At 32.7% G+C, this 18,522-nt stretch overlaps 1 protein-coding gene across 1 annotated transcript; it reads left to right on the forward strand.

Annotated features, from left to right (window-relative positions):
• The first annotated feature begins 301 nt into the window (after nucleotides 1-301).
• LOC102659869 (uncharacterized) lies at nucleotides 302-13,674 on the forward strand. The gene is made up of 5 exons (XM_041009041.1): nucleotides 302-532; nucleotides 11,020-11,070; nucleotides 11,283-11,333; nucleotides 11,669-11,815; nucleotides 13,630-13,674. The coding sequence occupies exons 1-5, from the start codon at nucleotides 302-304 to the stop codon at nucleotides 13,672-13,674; spliced, it is 525 nt and encodes a 174-aa protein (XP_040864975.1).
• The last annotated feature ends 4,848 nt before the right edge of the window (nucleotides 13,675-18,522 follow it).

Raw genomic sequence — 18,522 nt, forward strand, 5'->3', positions numbered from 1 at the left:
TTTCAACCAGAACTGGACTGACAGATCCAAGAAGAAGGGAGGCAACTCGTCCAATCCCCATGGAAAGTCAACAGTTTCTAGTGTTGAAACCAAGCATTATTCTGCCTCATCATCCAACACTGGTACCAAAAACATAAAATACTTCAAATTCCTAGGCAAAGGACATATTACTTATGATTGTCGAACCAGGAGGACCATGATCATGAAGGCAGACGAAGAAATCACTAGTGAATCTGAAATCGGTGAAGAAGAAGAGGTGGAAGAAGAGCTTGAGGAGGGAGCTATGTAGGGTGATATGCTAATGGTGAGAAGGCTCTTGGGAAGTCAGATGCAACCACTGAATGACATCCAAAGAGAAAATATTTTCCACACCAAATGTACAATTAATGGTAAGCTTTGCTCTTTAATTATTGATGGAGGAAGTTGTACCAATGTTGCAAGTTCCAAGTTAGTCTCCAAATTGAATTTGGATACTCAGCTCCGTCCTAGGCCATACAGACTTCAGTGGCTTAGTGAAGATGAAGAGGTAAAGGTAACTCAGCAAGTTGAGGTGTGTCTCACCATTAGAAGATACAATGATAAGATGTTCTGTGATGTGGTTCCAATAGAGCCGACTCATATACTGTTGGGAAGACCATGACAGTATGACACCAAGGCAGTGCATGATGGCTTCACCAACAAGATTTCTTTCCAATACCATGATAGGAAGATTATTCTTAAACTTCTATCCCCTAGAGAAGTGTGTGATGACCAAATCACAATAAGAGAAAAGAGAGAACAAGAGAAAGAAAAAAGTGAGGCACCAAAGAGGAATAGAAAAAAGAAGAGTGATACATCTGAGAGAAAGAGTGATACACATGAGAGAAAATTTAATTGTTTAGCAAAGGCGAGTGAAGTGAGGAAAGTGTACTTGCTCGTGAGCCACTTTATCTATTGTATTGCAAAGACAATAAAATTTCTACTGATAATTCTAATGAGTTAACTATTTTTGTTTCTCCTAGTGTTGAACCCTTATTGCAGGAATTTAAATATGTCTTTCCCAAGGAGATTCCTCATGGACTGCTATCTTCAAGAGGCATAAAACATCAAATTGACCTCATTCCAAGAGCTTCATTGCCTAACAGGCCAACTTACAAAAGCAATCCCCAAGAGACTCAACATAAGGATACACATACTAAAGTTGAGTATGTGAAAAGATTGCATGCCCAAGTGAAGGCGCAAATTGCAAAGAAGAATGAAAGCTATGCCAAGCAAGCCAACAAGAATAGGAAGGAAGTGGTACTTGAACCAGGTGATGATTCTGAACATTTGAGGGCAAATTCTTTCCAAGAAGGGAATGATGAGAATCCAAAAACTAACCGAATATAGGGATCTATGACCAGGAGTAGAACCAAACAGTCAGTGGATACCCTCCAACAAATGCTAGCAGGCACACTTAACAAGGCCCAAGTGGAGAAAGATGAAGGCCCAGAAGCAGAGGAACTACCAAGACTATTAATTGTTGTTAAAGGCCCATACTAATTTGAAGGCTCATGCCAAATATGTTCTCTTTTTATAATTTTTTTTTCGTTTTAATTTTGGGCCAAACTATTTTGAAGGCCCATGTCTATTTCTATCTGTTCGTTCAGATACACTATATGTATGGATTTCGTTTCAATAGAAGGAACTTTTGGCATTTGATAAAATTTTGTGAGAGCTTCTTTCTGGGTTCCTTGCTGAACCAATCTCTGACTTATCAAGGTAATCCTTGTGGTGTCTACCCTGACTTATCTTCCTTTATTGAAAGTAGCGTCATCCAAAACTCTGTAACCTATATCATGCGATCCGCTCCTAGTAAGGATCACATCATAGAGAGACCAAACTTCACAAGCGCGTTGACCATTTGATTAGCCTTCTTATAGACATGACACCAAAAACAAAAGTCACCTTTGCTCACAAAAATCTTTAATCTGTTGGACCAATTGATATCAACCATGAGAAACATCACAACTGCCTTGGATGAGAGTTAAAGCACACTTGGAATAATAGAGCATCTACCCAACTTGAAGGAGTAAGAACGAATAACTTCTCCATAATGATCCCATACAGTCCCCTTGCATGCAGCAATACCACTAACCATGACTGCCCATCCTAATTTAAACTTACCTGTCATAGGTGGCACCCAAGCTATTTGCTTGTTATTGTAATCATGCCTCATACCACCATGCATCACTTCTAAATGCTTCTAAGTATGAATTATGTTTGCCCCTATTCACCGAATATTACTCACCAACACGTCGGTTGGAAGAGATGTTTGATTAAAAACAAGTTCATTATGGCCCCTCAATCAGCAACATATACAAGACGGTGCCATAAATAATCTACAAGTACTAATTAAGTTCCTTTACCTGAGTACCTACAATTCTTGCTCATCCAAAACTGCACATCCCCACTGAAAAAAGTAAACAATAGTTTGATCATCCATCAGTTGCTCCTATAACTTGTAAGCATAATCATAATCACAATCTCGCAAGGTATGGATGATAGATTCTGAGTGAAGTTGACAATGATGGCACAAGTCGTTGCCTGCAAAACCTCTTTGAAAATGCAATTCATTAGCTAGTAAGCAACCCAAATTTAGCTACCTTCCACGCATGGCACCATATTCTCTCGTGTCCACGCCATTTCTAGATTCCCTTGAAGAGTAGTGGATCACACCTGTCAACATTGCCCACAAGGAAATTGTAGGTAGATGCTACTATAAAGAACTCGTCTTTATAATGCTTCTAGGCTGGGATATCATAAGGACACAAAATCACAGGGGGAACCATGGCCATAATAACCTCCCCAATTTCCCTGGCAAGCATCCTGATCGATCAACTTCGAATGGTGTGACAAAGTCATTGGCAGAAGCAAGCTTGTCAATATCATCTAACACCATCAATTGTTGCTTTGTCCTCCAGCGCCGTATAATTTGGAACACATGCATCTTTCAAGAACATGATAGATGTTCCATGGCTAACACCCGAAATTAAACTCTTCTCATCAATACCATCCCAGTATTGACTAACTCCTTTTTGTAAAGCTTAGGAATAAGCTGACTGCCACATTTATACTTGGAGCATATGATCAATGAGCAACGATTGTGCTTTATGGAACACATTCTCCATATGACCTTCATTAGTTAGAAAAGCTCTATTCATTGCCTTTGAAGAACGAAAACCCAAAACAACCCTTTGGTTGATTCCAATATATGCAACGATGCTTATATCTAAAATAGTGGGTTCAATCACTACTAGAAAAACTAGCTTTTACGACGCTGATTTTAAGTCAGTTGATAAACAAGCGTCTTAGAAAGAAACATGGTGGCATTTTTGTAAATAAATATAATCATTTTAAGACGGTTTAGCGAAAATCGTCTTAGAAGGAAGTCATTCTAAGACAGTTTTACAAAACTATCTTAGAAGATTTTCAATTGTTTTTAAATATATATCTCCCTCTAGTCTCTTGCACCTCTTCCTATTCTCACTCTCCCTCTCACTTTCTGTGCCAACCTTTCACGTTTTTGCGCTAGGGTTTTTGCATCGTCCATCTCCTCCTCCTTCTTCGCCAACCTCAAAAATTTGATTTTCCTTCTTTGGTCGGATTCATTTACAAACCTGAATAGAGATCACATCTCACTTCTTAGAGATCCTCACTAGTGATTAGTGATGCCTCAGCCGCTTGTGAAGAAAGACGGTGACCGTGACGACGAAGGTGCACTTCTTCTTTCGTAATTTGACCTGCTTTCTCTCTCATTCACACTTTGCATTTTCATTTCTCTCTATTGTTGTTACCATTTCCATTTTCGGATCAATCTCTTTCACTTTTAGATTCGTGTTTCATTTCCATTTCCGAATTCTACAGTAGGGTTCACCTAGTTAGATATCTCGATTCTCAACATCCTTGTATTGGATCTTGATGCAATCCTACCACGCAAGGGCATTGGATAGAAGACTCCAAGTAGATTGTGCAAGAGATCCAAGGGAAGGCCCTAGGGTTCTCATGAGCCTTAGGGTAGATTTCGAGCCCATGGGTTAAGTATGAGCCCGCTTATCTTTGTAAATATTAGAATAGGTTTTTCCTTCGTTTGGGCCTTGTATTTTGGTCATTTTAGTAGTATAGGGTTTTAGCCTTGTATTTCGGGGCATTTTGAGTAGTCTTTATAGTCAGGACTTTTTTTTTGTATTTTCATGTATTTTGTCAAGGAGGTGAGCTTAGTTTTTATATGGGTGTGTGTAGCTAAGCTCTAGCTTCTCAAGGAAGCTTCTCAAGGAGGTGAGGTTAGTTTTTAGATGGGTGTGTGTAGCTAACCTCTAGCTTCTCAAGGAAATTTTCTCAAAGAAGCTTCTCAAGGAAGTTTTCTTAAGAAAGCTTCTCAAGGAAGCTTTCTCAAAGAAGCTTATCAAGGAAGTTTTCTTAAGAAAGCTTCTCAAGGAAGTTTTCTTAAGAAAGCTTCTCAAGGAAGCTTTCTCAAAGAAGCTTATCAAGGAAGTTTTCTTAAGAAAGCTTCTCAAGGAAGCTACCTAGTCTATAAATAGAAGCATGTGTAACACTTGTTGTAACTTTGATGAATGAGAGTCTTGTGAGACACAACTCAAAGTTCAACTTCTCTCCCTTTTTCTTCCTTCAATTTCGTGCTCCCCCCTCTCTCTTTCTCTCCCTCTTTCTTTTCCTCCATTGAAGCAGTCTCTCCAAGCATCTTATCCAAGGCTCATCTTGGTGGTGAAGCTCCTTCTTCCATGGCTTATTCCCTAGTGGATGGCGCCTCCTCTCACCTCTTCTCCTTTGTATTCCGCTGCATCTCCATGGTGGAAAATCACCATTGAGGGACCTCATTGAAGCTCAAAGATCCAGCCTCCACAGAAGCCCCACAAGCAAGCTTCCATCAAGTGGTAATCAGAGCACAAGAGCTTCAAGTAGGTGCTCCTTAAACCTCCATTAATTTTTTGCTTTACATTTTCTTCCATTGTTGTTTCTTCATTTTTCTCCATGTATCTCCACACATGTCTTGTGCTAAATGTTGTTAACATGATTATTTAGAGTTTCCACCGATTAAACTTGCTATAGAAGCTAGATTTGATTTTCTATGGTTCAAATTTCTTGTTCTTGTTCTTGAACCATGAATTGTGTTGAGTTTAGGTTCCTTTGAGTTTGGTCTTGTTATTTTTTGTGGCTAAAACCTAAACCATAAAATTCTTACAAAAACAATAAAGTAGAAGAAAACCTCAAAAATCTAGAGTGACTTGTTCACCTATTGTAGTTTTGTCATAGAAGTCATGTCTAGCCATGAAACTTGTCACATAAGATTTCTTATGTTGTGCTGAATTTTATTTTCTTGTTTCTTTGTCTAACTCATTTGTTCATGAGTGTATGAAATTCTTTTAGTCTATTATTTGATTTGAGTCCAATCTTTCATGTTAATTAATCTTTAACATGTTCATGCAAAATTCTTAGAGAGTCTTTGATTGTGAACCTTTTCTTGAACTTTTAGGTTTCCTTATGATTGTGTCTATTGTGAATTTGAGTTTTGGTGATTGAATTGCTGGCTGAAATGTTGATCCTAAGTGAATATTGAACTCCTAAAACTGTGGTAAACTATCCTAGTGAGTTCAACATACATAGGAAGGTTGAAAGTAAGCCCAAGGCAATCAATATACCATGCTTAAAAAAAAAAATCGTTGGTGCTGGCAGCTTGGACATACAAACTTGTAAAAATTACTGAGAATTGGTTACTTCGAATTTTGAGCTGAAATTTTTACTGAATTTTCTAGACATTTGGAAAAAAGTTAGAAAAAAAGAAACAAGTGATTTGGATAAAAGGAAAAAATACAAAAAATCACACAATTTGGCAGGAAAATCAATATCCAGAAAAAAAAGGTAAAAGGGAAGTGTGCTTGTTGTTTTAGCTCAAAATTTATTCTATAATTGGAAATTTCAATTGAAAATTAGTGTGAAGACAAGTGCCAAAGCTAGAGGTTTTTTGAGTCTTTTTTTTCAGTTTTTTTTACTCTACTATAAAGCCATTCTAAGTTTCTCTTTGAGTCTTAGCTTGCTTCTATGTCCTTTTCATTGCTTTAATTGTTGAATAATCCTTGAAAATTTGTCTTGTTAAAACTCCATTGGTTTAGCTTTCATTTCATTTTTTTTTTGTCTTTGGTTATTGCTTGTCTCTTTGTTTCCTTGTTTGTGGGTTGCCATATAGGGAATTGGAAGGAGGATTGGTGCCATCCCTTGAAGAATTTGAGTCAAGAAGCAAGGGGCCAACCACCTTAAAAGCTATTGGACTAATAAGCACTCCAAATTGAGTGAATCACCAAAGAGAGAACAACCACCAAAATTAAGGACCGTTTTGTAATTTTATAATTTGTAATTTACTTACTGATGTGCCATCATTTTCTTCTATTTTCTAAACCCTTTTTGCACCATTTTAATTACTGATTGGTCTTAATTGTCAATTAATCAGGCAGTTTTATTATTTGGGCTCATTTAGCTAATTTGATGTTTTTAATCTAATTTCAGGAATTAATGAAACATTGAGCTTAATCCGGATTTTGGTTATGGACTTGAAGAGGGCAAATAAAGCAGCGCTTATCTTAGTTAATTTCTAATTAGGAAATTTCGCAATTTTATTTTATGTTGTTCAGTGTTTATTTCGTTTTGGGCCAGAGTATTGTAATAGGGCCCAGTGACATTGAGTGACTCTTTTTAAATACCAGCCTTGGGATTCGTGCAGGGCTATTCTATTATGCTATTTTCATTATTCAGAGCTTTGGTTTTAGGTTTTCACGTTTTTCTGTTCCCTTGTTACGGTTTTCGTTCTTAATGCAATTTTCCGTTTTCTGCTTCTAATTACGAGTTCATTCTTGCTTCTTCTTCTACTTTCATTTACGTTTCTGTCTCATTTACGTTTCTGTTCATTTACGTTTCTGTTCATTTACATTTATGCTTCATGTTTCAATTGCGTTTTCTGTTTGAATCCATGGAAGGCTAGATTTTCTGGTGTTGTTTCCTTTTGAGGACGAAGCCCAACTCTCTTTGAGGTTTCGCTTGTAATGTGGTTTCCTGGCAGTTTTCCCTTCACCAGTTATCCCAAATTCGTGAATATTAATCAGTGCACGCTTCGTGTTCGATTAATTGCCTCTGAGCCTAACTTGCGTTCATGCTTAATGGACGAAGGGCTAACTGGTGTATGTGGTGCCTAATCACGTATTGACAACCCTAAGTTGATTTTCGCTTAGTAAATTGAAATAGGGTTGGATTAAGTGGTTGACTGTTAGGGACGAATTCTCCATAACCCAGGATAAGAGAATGACTTCTGAATCAAAGGAAACAACCCGTTTTTAATATTAGTAGTTTCGTATTCCAGTTTACTTGTTCTGCTCTTTAATCACAAAACAAACAAACCCCCCCCCCAATCGTTACTGTTACTGCAAGTATATTATGAACAATTGGTGTGTCACTGCTCGTTGGGAAACGACCTAGGATCACTTCCTAATTACTGCATTTTCATGTTTATTTGATTCGGGTATGGCCTCGATCACTTACCTTCATTGCTTTCAAGTTTTGTAACAAAAAGGCCTTTCATTGGAAGTGTGTTGGGAGCCTCCAATAGGTTACCAAACTTCCATTTGTGTGTAATAATTTTAGGCAATTTTTCCTTAGGATAGTGAGTGTTTTGTTGGGAACCTTGAATGTGGTCATCTAAACACTCTTAGGATTCACCTAGTTTACATTTCTTACTTACTTTCATAGCTTATTTCCTTTACCTTCCATTGTCAAACCGCCTAGATAGCTTTCCTTTTACCAATTAGTTTTTTACCTTATCTTTCACACCTTTTTTAGTGTTTATCTTGGCTAGTTTCAACCATAGTTTCTTTTACCTTTTGTTTTCAAACCTCCAACAAAAAAGAACCACAACTTAGGAACCAACATGAGTCATCATTCATCTAGTGTTAATGGCGAGGGTACTAGTCATAAAGACCCTTTATCTAGAATCTTAGATGAGTTGAGTTCCCTCAAGTTATGGAGAGAAAAACAAGAGAGAAAAGAAAAAGGAAAAAAAAAGAGTGGAAGAAATAAGTCAAGATGAATGAAAGAAAATAAGAGAGGAAGAAAGAAGAAAAATAATGAAAGAAATGAAAAGAGAAAAACATGCCTCCTATAGTAGTCATAACTCTTGCAAGAGCCTAAGTGAAGAACTTCGTGACTTACGAAGGAAGGCATAGGTCATATCTTAGACCTCACTCCCATAGAAGAGAAAAGAAAAGAAAGCCTCAAGAGGCTAACATTAACCTCCCATACTTCCATGGGAAGGACAATGTAGATTGTGTCAGAGATCCAAGGGAAAGCCCTAGGGTTCTCATGAGCCTTAGGGTAGATTTTGAGCCCATGGACTAAGTATGAGCCCGCTTATCTTTTTAAATATTAGAATAGGTTTTTCCTTCATTTAGGTCTTGTATTTTGGCCATTCTAGTAGTATGGGGTTTTAGCCTTGTATTTCGGGGCATTTTGAGTAGTCTTTGTAGTAAGGACTTTTTTGTATTAGGGGTAGTTTTGTAATTTCACATGCACTAAGTGAATATTTGATGTGTGTGGTTGGAAATAAATTTAATTGAATTGGTAGAAGCCCAATCCAATTAAATTTTAGAGGGGGAGGTGAGCATTTGCTTACTACACCCCATTGCCACATCATATAGTCACACTTTGTGCATATCCTTCATGCTTTACATGCCTCATGACACCTAAGCACACTTAGTGGAGAATCTTGGAATTGATCTTGGATTAGTGGGCTGAACCATAACTAAAATTTACTAATCATAATAAGTGAAATTTTGGCTCCAAAGTTTGGCTCCACAAATTCAATTTCAAATTCAAGTGAAATTTGAATTGAAATTCAATTTCCCTCCAATTTTGTGTGACACTTAGGTTATAAATAGATGTCATGTGTGTGCATTTTTTTCAACTTTGATAATTTGAATATTAAACTTCAGATTTCAGAGCTTATTTAGAGCACAAAATTTCGTGTTCTTCTCTCCCTCTCCCTTCATTCATCTCCTTCTTCCTCCAAGCTCTTATCCATGGCCTCCTATGGTGGTGAGCTTCTTCTAGACTCATCTTCTCCTTGAAGTGGCATCTCCTCTCTCTCTTCCTTTCTCCATTCCACTGCCATTCATCTTCCAGGAAGCAAAGGAATCTATTGATGAAGAAGATCCTAGGCCTACATGCTCCAACGGAGCTTACATCAGATCTTATGTTGCTTTTCTCCGACTTCCCTAACTCTCTTTCTCGTTTGATTTCTTTTTGTTTGTGAATACTGGAATTGATCATTCGCAATGCTGATTGTGAAATAAGTTTTGGGTGATTACTTGATAGTGCTAGATTTTTTAAGCTCTTTGTTGAGATTTTCTTTTTTCTTTGGTCCCGGGTCAGGGTAATACTTATGGGTGATATTCTTGAGGTCAAAGCCTTGATGAATTGCTCTAATCATGTTATAAACCTGTCCCTTTCTGCAAGTGGGGAAAATTGGGATCGTTGTTTAAAAAAATATTCATTTTAATTTTTAGGTTTGATTAATGAAAGACAGGGACACTGGAGAACACAAGGGTTATGCCTTTGTGGCTTTTAAAACAAAACAGGTAGCGCAAAAGGCTATTATGGAGATACATAACAAGGAATTTAAGGTATTTACAGTGCTTCCTAAAAGCTTCTTCCTTTTGTTTCTCACTTTAATCTTTTTTTTTTTTATTGTTGAATAATAATTGGGTTGTCAATGACATGCATGGGTCTTCTACTAAGAAGAACAAAGAGTACCAAGAGAAGCTACCCATTGTTGTGCTCAGGGCAGAGGGAATTATTTACTCTAAAGCCAATTTCAAGGTAACCTTCCTTCTTTGTTTCTTGCTTGCTAGTGTACTCAACTATTTTATTTTATGGTTTGCAAAACAAAAAGGGAAAATAAAAATGACTTGAGGTTATTTTATTTCTTGAGGAGGTTGAAAGAGAAATATCACACGTGCATTAAAAAAAAACTTTTTTAGTGTTTAATAAATAATAAATTTGTTTTTTTGGGTAGGCTGAATACATGGACCTTACAACACTTTTTGAGAGAACAAATGATGTTATTGATACAATAATTTGACGTGATGAGCATATAGAAACTGGAGAGTATTTGCGCCCTTGCATCGAAGGTACTATTTTACGTTACTAACTCTTATTATATCAAGTTGCACCATTTCTATTTAGTTTGTTTCATTTAACCAAAGGAGTAGCAACTTAAGGGGAAAAAATAACAAAGGTTGCAACTTTTGTTCATTCATATCAAGAATTAACAAATAAAAGGGAGAAAAATGTTTTCATAGTCTTCAGTTTTTACAATCTCCGTGCACCCATTATTTCATGCTTAAAATAGAGCAGGAAAATCTTTTCTTTTCCAGCACCAACGGGTGGAATTGCACTTGGTAGGTAGTACATAAAAATTAAGTAGTGTAAAAAAGTGCTTTCTTTTAACACTTTGTTTGGTATGAATAGAATTAGAAGGAACTTTAAAAGAAAAGTAGAGAAAAAGCACTTTTCCCTTGTTTGGTTTTCTAATTAGAGAGGAAAGAGTGTTTATTTTGTGTGAGTCCTATCTTAAAATGTGTTTCTCCCAATATGGTAGGAAAAAAAAGACTAGCATTTTTAGATTAAATTAAAAGAACTAGTATCATTTATGTAGAGGTGGTAAAATGTGTTGCTCTACACCCCAATGGTTCAAATGATGCTGACAAAAAAAAGTGGTTCAAATGATAATGAAGGTATGGATCAAATTCCTTAACATATTGATGAGAACGTACATATTTCTTCTGTTTGTTATATATGTTTCAATATCATCTTACAAACATATTGATTTGCGAAACAAGTTTCAAGTCTTATGAAATAAGATCCATGTCGTCTCTAACCATATATATTTTCTTGCTGTTTGAACTCTATTACTGGTATGGTTTCTGGGTGGTGTTCTAGGTGTGTAAGAAGCCTGGTGAAGAGGGAGCAAGGGATATTTATACTGGAGAGGTAATGTAGAATAGAAGCCTTTGTGGATTGTTGTCCTTTTTGCATATTTATGTAATAGTGTGGCTTTTGGTTGGATTTTCTTGAGCAATTTTGACAGATCTTTTGTGTTTGGTGATTTGTATAACGATCTTGTTGCTTACTTTATTTATTTGTAGGATGTTTTGTCACTATTTGAACTCTGTTACCAGTATGGTTTCTGGGTGGTATTCTAGATGTGTAAGAAGCCTGGTGAAGAGGGAGCAAGGGATATTTATACTGGAGAGGTAATGTAGAATAGAAGCCTTTGTGGATTGTTGTCCTTTTTGTAAATTTATGTAATAGTGTGGCTTTTGGCTGGATTTTCTTGAGCAATTTTGACACATCTTTTGTGTTTGGTGATTTGTATAAGGATCTTGTTTGGTGATTTAGTACTATAAAAATATTTGAGCATTGTTTAACTTGGTTGTCCATTTGAATTCAATGTCACCTATGACCTGTTGTTATTTTCTGCTGTTTTGCATTTTCTCCAGTTATTGGCCTAATTCTTTTGATATACATACAACCATGCTTAATTGATTTTGTAAATTCTTAAATAATTTAGTTCACCATTTACTTTCAGGGTTGGTTTAAGATGTTATCTTTGTCTAGATCATTCACAGTTGCTGACAACAGTGGCATGAAAAGCCGAACCGGTGGATTGAGTGTCTCACTTGCTGGTCCTGATGGTTGGGTGATAGGTGGTGGTGTTGTTGGACTTTTAACTGTTGTTGGTTGGCCCCATCCATGTATTTTATTTTCTTGACTGCTTTATACAAGATTTTGCTTGTAAGGATAGGTTTGGTATATCACATGTGGTACTTATGAAAGTGATTCATTAATTTTTCAGGCTAAAATGTGTTTAACATTATAAGTCCTTCTAGATTTGGTGAAAATTGATTCTAGTCCTCTACATTTTAAAAAGAATGGCTTTGGTTCTTTTTTTTTTTTTTTTAAATGTGGTGGATTTTGTCCTTTATCTAATACTATATATCATAAATTTTATGGTATCTAATTGCAATCATCATCCCATTTAGATTCTAAAATCTCTTCCACTGCAGATTGCTATTCCGGCCACGGGAAAAAAAGCCAAAAAACAAGGTATAATATTTTTTCTCTCTCATGTTAATCATGTTATTACATTTCTTTGTTGTTAACAAGTTAATAGAATATCTTGAGGGAACATAACATTTAAGTTGTCTTGCATATAAGAAAGCTAAATCAGAAGTGACTGTCCAGTCCAAATGTCCAAGGATGTAATACACTTTTGCATGAACTCTATAGATCTTTCATATTTTTTTGCTTTTTATTGCAGCATCAATATTTAACCCTTATGAGAATTACATATTGTCCAAGAATCCAAAAATCAAGGAAAACTTTTAACCTTGTATGTTAATTGATACTACACTTGAATTTATTTAATTAATAATACATATAATAAAAAAATTAAATAATATTTAATGTTAATTTTTATTAATTAAAATAATGTGATATTTTTTAAATAAAAAAATGTATATGTTGAAATTTTGTTATCATAAAAAAAATTAACTATTTTTGCACCTTTATTGAGAATTTGGTACTCCCAAAATGTAGAGAGAATATTTTTATTTGGTACTCCCAAAATGTAGAGAGAATATTTTTATTCCCAAAACTGAATTCTAAAATGTTTTTTTTTCTTTTTATTTTTTAGTAATTATTGTCTTTTTAACTTTTTTAAAAAACACAAAGAGAATAAAAATAATTAGAAATACATTTATATATTATATTTAAAAATTATAATTAATTATTATAATTGTCAAATATGAACAAATAATATAGCTAAATAGTAAGAATAGCTATTGGTAATTACTTGTAATTAATTATGTCCATCCAGCGTTTTTGGACATTTTTCATGTGTTTTTAATTCTTGAAAGTTATACACTCGACTTCATCAATTTAAAAATTATAGGAATGAAATATTATTTTGACCCTTTTCTACGCACTTGACTCACATAAATGGTCTTCCCTGATTTAATTTTTCCCTTTGCTTGGCCACATATGTTCCTTTTTTTTTGTCATTCCTTGCATGTGTTCCTGAAGACCTAAACAACTCACCTACATTCATAGATAGTTCCACACTTCATTTGTGTTAATTCCTCCTGGTATGGTTCATAAGCACCTTCTAATCCAACCAACCCATATGGCATTGGACTATATGGACATGGAGAGGGAATTGCTATTGGCCCCTATAACACTTTTTGAAAATGGGATGGGATGAAAAGACATCCCTGTCCCTCTCTAATACATTATATGGCTTAATTAAAGGAGGATGAAATGACTAAAACTAAGAGAATAAGAAAAAAAATACTCCCAATAGGAAATTAATGTATTAATATGTATTTTATGTTTCTTTTTTTTTCTTCCTATTGTAAGTTAATTTTCAGTTCTTTGATTCTCTTTTATTTTATCACTACAAGTTTAAATTTTGAGATGCAATATTCTAATTGCCAAGGACTGTGCTATGATGATTTACTGATATATCTTGCATAATGTCTTGTGCTTCAGGTGCTTTCAGATTCTGAAACAGTCCAGGTGCTATACTTGCTGTGAAACTAAGAAAAAGGTTGGGCTTTGGAATGTGGGGAAAACTGCACATCATAGGAATGCATGTTGAAGGAAAGGTATGACAATGGAATTTTGATTTTACAGTGACACATTTGTTGAATATTTATCAGAATAATTGTGACCTTTTGTTAGTTCCTTTATTTATAGAGTAAGCACCTAACACTTTACTCGTCATGCCAAAGTTAATCCAGAATTGTGACCTTTTGTTAGTTCTTTTATGTATAGAAAAGTCGAATTGTGACCTTTTGTTAGTTCTTTTATTCACGCCAGTGCAGGATTGGGCATACATGCTTCTTAGAATGTACATTATAATTTCTACTTTTTTTTAAAAAATAATAATTATAAGACGGTTCTTTGAAAGACCGTCTTAAAAAGTGTACATTCTAAGATGGTTTTTTGGAAAAACCGTCTTAGAATCCTCAAAATATTTTTGTTTTATTTAAAAAAAAATACATTCTAAGACAGTTATCTAAAAAATCGTCTTAGAATGTTTACATTGTAAGACGGTTTTCTCAAAAAATTGTCTTAGAATCTTCAAAATATTTTAATTTTTTTTAAAAAAAATACATTCTAAGACGGTTCTCTGAAAAACCATCTTAGAATGTCTACATTCTAAGTAGAATCCTCAATATATTTTAATTTTTTTATTTTAAAAATACATTCTAAGATGGTTCTTTAAAAAACCATCTTAGAAAATTTACTCTTCTAAGACAATTTTTAACTAAGAATCGTCTTAGAATGATACATTTTTCTAAGATTGTCTTCTATAGAACCGTCGTAGAAAGTAAACACTTTCTACGATGTTGCCTACAATGACGGTTAATAACCGACTTTGAATGTCGGAAATAACTAACGTAGAATAGCGTTTTTCTAGTAGTGAATGTTACTTTTTTGCATTAAAACAAATTGAAACTATAATATTACACCCTTCACTAGTTGCTTTGAATTGTAACCATTAAAATATTGCGCAACAAGAAAATTATCATGTATATAATTGCTAAAATGTTGTCATTTTTTTTCTTTTACCATCACATACGAATATTAATATTATCATGTATATAAATATGAGTAACATGAAAACAATTTTACACAACCCTTCTTCTCAAAGTTGCTTTTTTACTCAAAGTTCACTCACAACCCTTTTGTAGATTTTTTTTACAATTAGATATTGAATATTAATACTATCATGTATATAAATATGGGTAACATGATTTTTTTTATATAATCATTCTTCTAAAAGTTGCACTTTTACTCAAAGCTCAATCTCATCCAATTTTTTTACACACATATCCCTAATTCTCAACTTCCTCTTTTATTTATTTTTATCCAATTTATCCAAATCAATTCAATCTCAGCCATTGGTTAAATTTGATGCACAATTATCAATCTCCCACCAATTCAAAATTTCAAAATCCTTCTATTTCACCAAATCAACAAAATAACTCAAACATGGACAATTTTCTATGCTCCTATTTCCCTACAATTTTCCATGTTTTGATCACCACCAAATAACCCCACCATGGATTATGACACTTCTATGGGTACTAGTGAAAGTAAAATATTGTTTCTTTTTATACTTAAAAGTTTAGATGAGTTAGATCTCGGAAGCTCATTAGAATCATAATGGAAATCTATGGGATATGAATTTATTCTTTACCAATTGGATCAACCTTTGTATTGTATATGTGTGTATTATTATCCAAAATACATTTGATTAGATGAAGAATTGTTTATGTTGTATCCTTCAAACTCATTCAAAAATAATTTTATATTTCATAAAAAAATATTGTCAATATTATTTTATTATATTAAAATTAAATAGGTGTTATTATTATTGTTGTAAAAAATGCAAAATTGTCAGTTGCGCAAGTGTTGCTTTTTTGTATAGCAAAAAATGGGTGAGTTTTCTGGAGTACACCAGGAAAGAGATGTTTTATGTCCTTTTTATCATGTTAAATTATTAATGTGACTCTTATGACGAGTTAGGTTGGACAAAATTAACGGAAAAACTAGTTAAAAACTAAAAAAATTAGCTTAAAGTTAGTAGCTAAAGTTGAAAAATCAGCTAATAGTTAAAATTATAATTGTTCAATGAAACTAATTGTTATAGTAGTTGTATAAAATGATAGAAAAATAATAATAATAATTTATTTAAAAATGATAACTAGGTAATTGGATAAATATATTAAGGATGAAAATAAAAAAAATAAAAAATTAAGAACTAACATTTTAAAAATACTACTTCAAGCAATGTTTCAAAAAAAATACTAGAAACGGTTAAAAAAAACTTATTTACCAATAGTTAAACAAATTTTTCAACTACTAAGAAAATATTAAAAACTAATTGAAATGCCTTAAATTCTCATATCTAATTAGTTTTTGTACAACAAGTTTAGTTTTTTCTTTTATTTTTTTATGGGTCTTGTTATCGAATGTTACAAATTTTCTTAATCATTTTTAATTAAAAAACCCTCTCAAACAAGTGTTTTATTCATTGAGTTTCATTGTTGTAATTTTTCTTTAACCCTTAATTTGAAAGAGATTTAGTGTTTCTTTGAACTACGGGAAATCATTATGCCCGTGCAATGGAAAAGTGTTGTAAAAAATGGAGTGAAATTTTTAGTAAAATTAAATTTATAAAATGAGAATGAAGTAGTTGTATAATTATATGAATTATGTTCTATAAAAGTTGGTTTGATTCTTTATCAATAAATGTTGATTGTTATAAGGTTAGTTTTGTTAACACAGAGGGTCAAACATACAACCTTTCTTCATTTGTTTCTCCCTTAATCATCCAATCAATCTTATATCTTTAAATTGTTTTGATATAAAATTTAGAATTTATCTAGTTGTAATTATAAGAAAATGAAATCTGAATATTAATTTCACAAAAAATAAAATGCTTAAAATTCTTAATGTCCTATTTTGAGCGATTTTTAGTTGAGTTTTAAATTTTTTTAAAAACAATAATCAATTTTTAGTTTTCTAAATTTAGTTTTAGTTTTTTTCTCAAATTTTAAGTTTCAAAATAAAATTATTTTGAAAGTATATTAAAATTAGTTTAAGATTTTTTTGTGTGGTGGTAATCATAATAAAAACAGTGGTGGTGTTGATGTTGCTGGCCACAACAATAACGATGGTAGGGATGATGATGGTTTTTTTTTTTACCAAAATGGGTTAAAAACTAAAACTAATGATCATAATGGGTTGATTTACTAAAATGAGTATTTTTGGGATGTAGGAATGTAGGAAGCGTCACCATGAGTGACATTTTATGTTTTTTGTTTGTCATGTAGCTGAAGACACAACCTTGATAAGCTCCATCCTATCAGGTATTTAGTGTTGGAAAGCTGATGCAATATGCCTGTAAAATTAAACTCTTGTCTTTACAATAATTTATTTTCACCTCAACAATCATGTTTGTATTATATTGATAAAGCTACTTATAATAAGTATAAATGTATAATTAATTATGAAAAAATGGATACATATTGTTATTAACAAAGAATGAATTAATGGGAGTATATAATTCTATTTCATTTGGTAACAAAGAATGAAGTCATAAGAGTATGTATTTTAGTATCCTTATAATATACTACATATCATGATAGATAAAAATTATTATGTTTATATTATATATTTGTGCTATAATAGAAGATTCAGTTAGTCAAAATATTGTTTTATCTAAAATGCTATTATTATTATTATTATTATTATTATTATCCATAAGAATCTAACCAGGAGATTTACACCAACTCATATCCTACTCAATCAAATGAGTTAGACTCTTATGGTAAAATAAATTAAGCAAATATATTTTTAAAATGAAAAAAAATTAAAATTACATTTGTAACAATATTTCAATTATTGTTTTGCCTTTCACTATCTAATTGTATTTCATTATAAATTTTATAATTATAATATAATCTTTATTTTTTACTTATATTTTATAATCTTAACTAAAAATTGAAATAAATATTAACAAAGTTCATAGGAATGAAAATAAAATATATGTGAGTTTATTTATTTTTAAAAGTGTTTTTTAATTAAATAAGTTGTTTTTTGTTTGCCTGTTTTCTAATTTAAAACAAATATTTTGGGTTGGCTTAGCCAACACTAAATTGAGTGAAAATATGTCATGAGATTAAGTCATTAAACAAATATTTAGTGTTGACTTAGCCAACACTAAATACAGGATGTTGCCTATAAAACAAATAAAAAGCACAAGGTATCACTCAAGATAACACCTCATATTCCTACGAGGCAAAAATTATTCATTTTGATAAATATTTTGTTGACTAACCCATTATAGTAATTAGTTTTAATTTTTAACCCATTTTAGTATAAAAAAAAGTTGATGATGACAATGGTGGCATAGGTATTTAGCGTTGGCAATGTAAATGTGACTGTGAATGTGAAATTGGTGGTGATGGCGGTTGCAAAAATTATCATTGTCAATTGTAGGCTGTATATATGCTTTTTTTTTTAAATTAAAAATTAAATTCAAAAACTTTTTTCTCTTGATTTCAAAAATGAGTTAAACACAATTTAGCTTCATTTCTTAGGAAACATGTTTTGTTTTAAAAATTATATTTGCAAATCAAAATTTGCAACCATCCCAACCGGGCGCTAATAGAACACAAGCAAAAAACATGATATTTATATAATTTTAAAAATATTAACTAAAAAATGATAGCAACTTAGATTAAATTGTGAAAAAAATCTTAAATAAACAACATTTAGAGCTGTAAAAAAATTCTATAACTATAACATGAGAAATTTCAAACTTTTATACCAAATCATAATTGCTATGGACATTTAGTTATCGTCCAC

This window comes from Glycine max, chromosome 14 (assembly GCF_000004515.6).
Source record: "Glycine max cultivar Williams 82 chromosome 14, Glycine_max_v4.0, whole genome shotgun sequence".
Classification (NCBI taxonomy): Eukaryota; Viridiplantae; Streptophyta; class Magnoliopsida; order Fabales; family Fabaceae; genus Glycine; species Glycine max.

Excerpts from the sequence above, each read along its gene's own strand:
- LOC102659869 (XM_041009041.1), top strand. The coding sequence starts at position 302 with ATGGTGAGAAGGCTCTTGGGAAGTCAGATGCAACCACTGAATGACATC. Across the intron at positions 11,071-11,282 it reads GGGATATTTATACTGGAGAG|ATGTGTAAGAAGCCTGGTGA; the intron begins GTAATGTAGAAT and ends GTGGTATTCTAG. Across the intron at positions 11,816-13,629 it reads TTGTTGGACTTTTAACTGTT|GTGCTTTCAGATTCTGAAAC; the intron begins GTTGGTTGGCCC and ends CTTGTGCTTCAG.